This window comes from Austrofundulus limnaeus, unplaced genomic scaffold (genome assembly GCF_001266775.1).
Source record: "Austrofundulus limnaeus strain Quisiro unplaced genomic scaffold, Austrofundulus_limnaeus-1.0 Scaffold160, whole genome shotgun sequence".
Classification (NCBI taxonomy): Eukaryota; Metazoa; Chordata; class Actinopteri; order Cyprinodontiformes; family Rivulidae; genus Austrofundulus; species Austrofundulus limnaeus.
Window position 1 is genome coordinate 1,062,696 of NW_013952562.1, and position 2,956 is coordinate 1,065,651.

The 2,956-nt window shown below is 39.8% G+C and overlaps 1 protein-coding gene across 1 annotated transcript in view; it reads right to left on the reverse strand.

Moving 5' to 3' along the window:
• Nucleotides 1-2,814, reverse strand: part of LOC106523597 (glycogenin-1) — a gene marked incomplete at its 5' end in the record, with an annotated part of 16,059 nt that extends 13,245 nt beyond the window's left edge. The window contains 1 exon segment of the mRNA XM_014017083.1: nt 2,721-2,814. Within this exon segment, the coding sequence (XP_013872537.1) occupies nt 2,721-2,814 (94 nt within the window).
• Between the last annotated feature and the right edge of the window lie 142 nt (nt 2,815-2,956).

Consider the following 2,956-nt stretch of genomic DNA (forward strand, 5'->3'; position numbering starts at 1 on the left):
GGTTTCTTCCTGATTAGCAGGGAGTTTTTCCTCTCCACCGTTGGCTCAGGATGGGAGACTGTGATGAAGTGATTCAACACAATCTGCTGGCTTCTTCTTTAGATTGTTCTTTTTTATGTACAGTGCCCTGAGACAACGTATGTTGTGACTTGGCGTTATATAAATAAACTGAATTGGATTGAATCTTTCTATTGGTTTGTCAAAAATGTTAATTTCAAGGGGGGAAAATAATTTATCTTTTCCTTCGATGCCTTAAAGATTGGTCATTTTTGAAGTGATGCTCTAGTTTTCAATAGGTAGAATCATATTTGTCGATACATCAATCATGGCACAAGGAGTATAGAAAAGAGCTTTAGTCTTCATCCAGGCTAGGCTAGGTTAGGCTAGGCTAATGGCTAGCCATATTTGTATAAAACATGTCTCACTAGGGTAAAAGAACACTATATTAACCGTAGTTAATATTAAAAAGTACATATAGAGGACATGTCTTCAAACTTGTTCCTTGTTACCCACTTTCCTGCCAGTTTTTGCCATTTCCCTGCTTCAACACACCTGATGAAATAATTTAATCAGAATGTCATCAAGTGTAGCAACARCCTGTCAATCACTCATTTGTTTCTGTCAGGTGTGTTGAAGCAGGGAAACATCTAAAACACAGAACAGGTGGGTCACGAGGAGCAGGGTTGAAGACCACTGGTATAAAGTATATATATAGACCATAAATATAGGTCAGTGTGACCATCATCATCACCACTCTACATCACTGAAGCTGAGACTGCTGACTGGATCAGTCCGCCTGTGTTTTTCCAGTTCAATAGTTCAATGTTGTCAGATATACAATAATTATATTTCTATGCATCAAATAAATCAACTTGTTTGTATTCRTTTGAACAGCCACAAATCATCAGTCAGATCGTGTGCTCACCAGCCGCATAACCACCCCTCATCTCCTGTGTGCGTGTCTCTGAATAACACCACAAACCTTATCTTCCAACCTGTTTGTTTGTTAGCAGAATATCCCATGAACCACGGGACAGGTTTGAATTATCTGCACTTGGCTCCATGATTCAGTCTTGGCGCACTGACCATCTCAAATTCTCCCTGATGGTACGCAAACAAGACGCTCCTCATCCWAACTCCTGTCAACACCTGTGGCTTCGGCTAGGTTCAGAAGGTAGAATGTTACCTAGGCCGTAGTGCATGGGCTGCCATTACATTGCACACATGTACACACACACACACACACACATCAAAAAGACCACACATCCCTGCACTACACAGTCTCTGCCATCAAATGTGTTTCTGTTTGTGTTCCCCGCTCTTGCACAGTTCTTCCTCTCTGTAATCTGTATGTTTGTTTGTTGCAWCTTAGTGCTGAAATGTGATTGCCTTCTGGGACTTATAAAGCAAATGTTAGTATATTACACAGCCATTACTTTTATGCAGTTTGTTATCTTAGTATATTATAGATTACTTAGTTACACTTAAACTAGTTAGACAGTCATTCAACTATTAGTACTGTGAAACTACGAACCCAGAGGTTAATACACAGAAAGTATGTTATGAGGTTTTTGATTATACTACATATTATGTTGCTTTAGATTATAAAGCCTATATATCTTATTATTCTGCTTTTTCACCTATTTTGATTTATACTACCTATTTTTGTTGTGATGTACTGTCTTTTTTTGTATTATTTCTTAAATCATGTAAAGCATTTTGTATCGCCTTGCTGCTTAAATGTGCTATATGAATAAGTTTGACCTTACCTTTGGATAAACTTTGAAGTCAACACCATTTAAGATAGACACAAAATCATAGCAAACAATAAAGGTTAGAACTAGAAAAACATTAGGCTTAATTTTGGTGTGGTAGTAGCAGTGTCATTCACAACAAGTACAGTCAGCTCTACCTACCTACATACATATTGTAGGAGATTGTGTAACATTAAGGTTTTATTAAAATGGTTATGTTATTTAAATTGAGAAAATGATTTTATTTTGGCATGTAATTCAGCAAGCAATATGTATTTCTTTAAGGAATGTTGGGTCCATAACAATCAAATAGATTTTACTATAATAGGTAGCTTTATACTTAAATGACAAGTTCATTTCTACAAAATAACAGGGGAATGTAATTTTGTTTTCATCACTTGATGAAGTCCTGGAATTTTTTGTTATTTAAGTTGTTGCAAACATGAGTGAAGCTATATATTCAAATTTAGTATTAAATGTCTACAAGACAACTTCAAAAAAAAGTCAAATCCTCAGGGTTTTCAGACGATTCTGTCCTAAAACGACCTGACAGATTTAAATCTTGTCAAAGATGGCGGAAAGACTAAAAATATGTTTGTTTTGTTTGATAGTAAAACTTGAAAACCGGATATGCTGCCTGACAATATGACCTGCTTCACTTTGGTTCTGCAGCAACACGACAGACCCAACACCGGAACCGTTATCACGACCGCACAAACGAAACCACTCTTTTACTGAATTTTAAGTTGACCCTTGAACGACGCTCGCGCTGTAAACCTCGACCGAGAGGCAGCAGGTGTTTCGGCACGCGGCCTTTKAAAGTCGCGATATTTCCAGAGATTAAACGGGGGGAGTCCGGAGCAGCTTCGGTCCGGCCCGGAGAGAGAGAGCGGGGGGAGGTGTCGACCCGTCCTGCGGAGTCACTGTGGCGGCTCCGAGAAACAACCTAGCTCCGCTGTTTCTTACCCGACATGGTGGTCCGGAGCTGGCCCACCCGAGGCTCGAGGGTCGGGACCGGGCACAGGAACGGCTTGCACTGCGAAGGGCAAAGGCGCAGCAGCTGAGAGCAGTCAAACACAGGAATTAAGCCCCACATTTTCCGGATCACGTGACCACTGACAGTCGACACGCCCCCTGCGGGCTTTTTATTGTTTTCTCCATACACACACACATATATATGTGTGTGTGTATATATTCATATA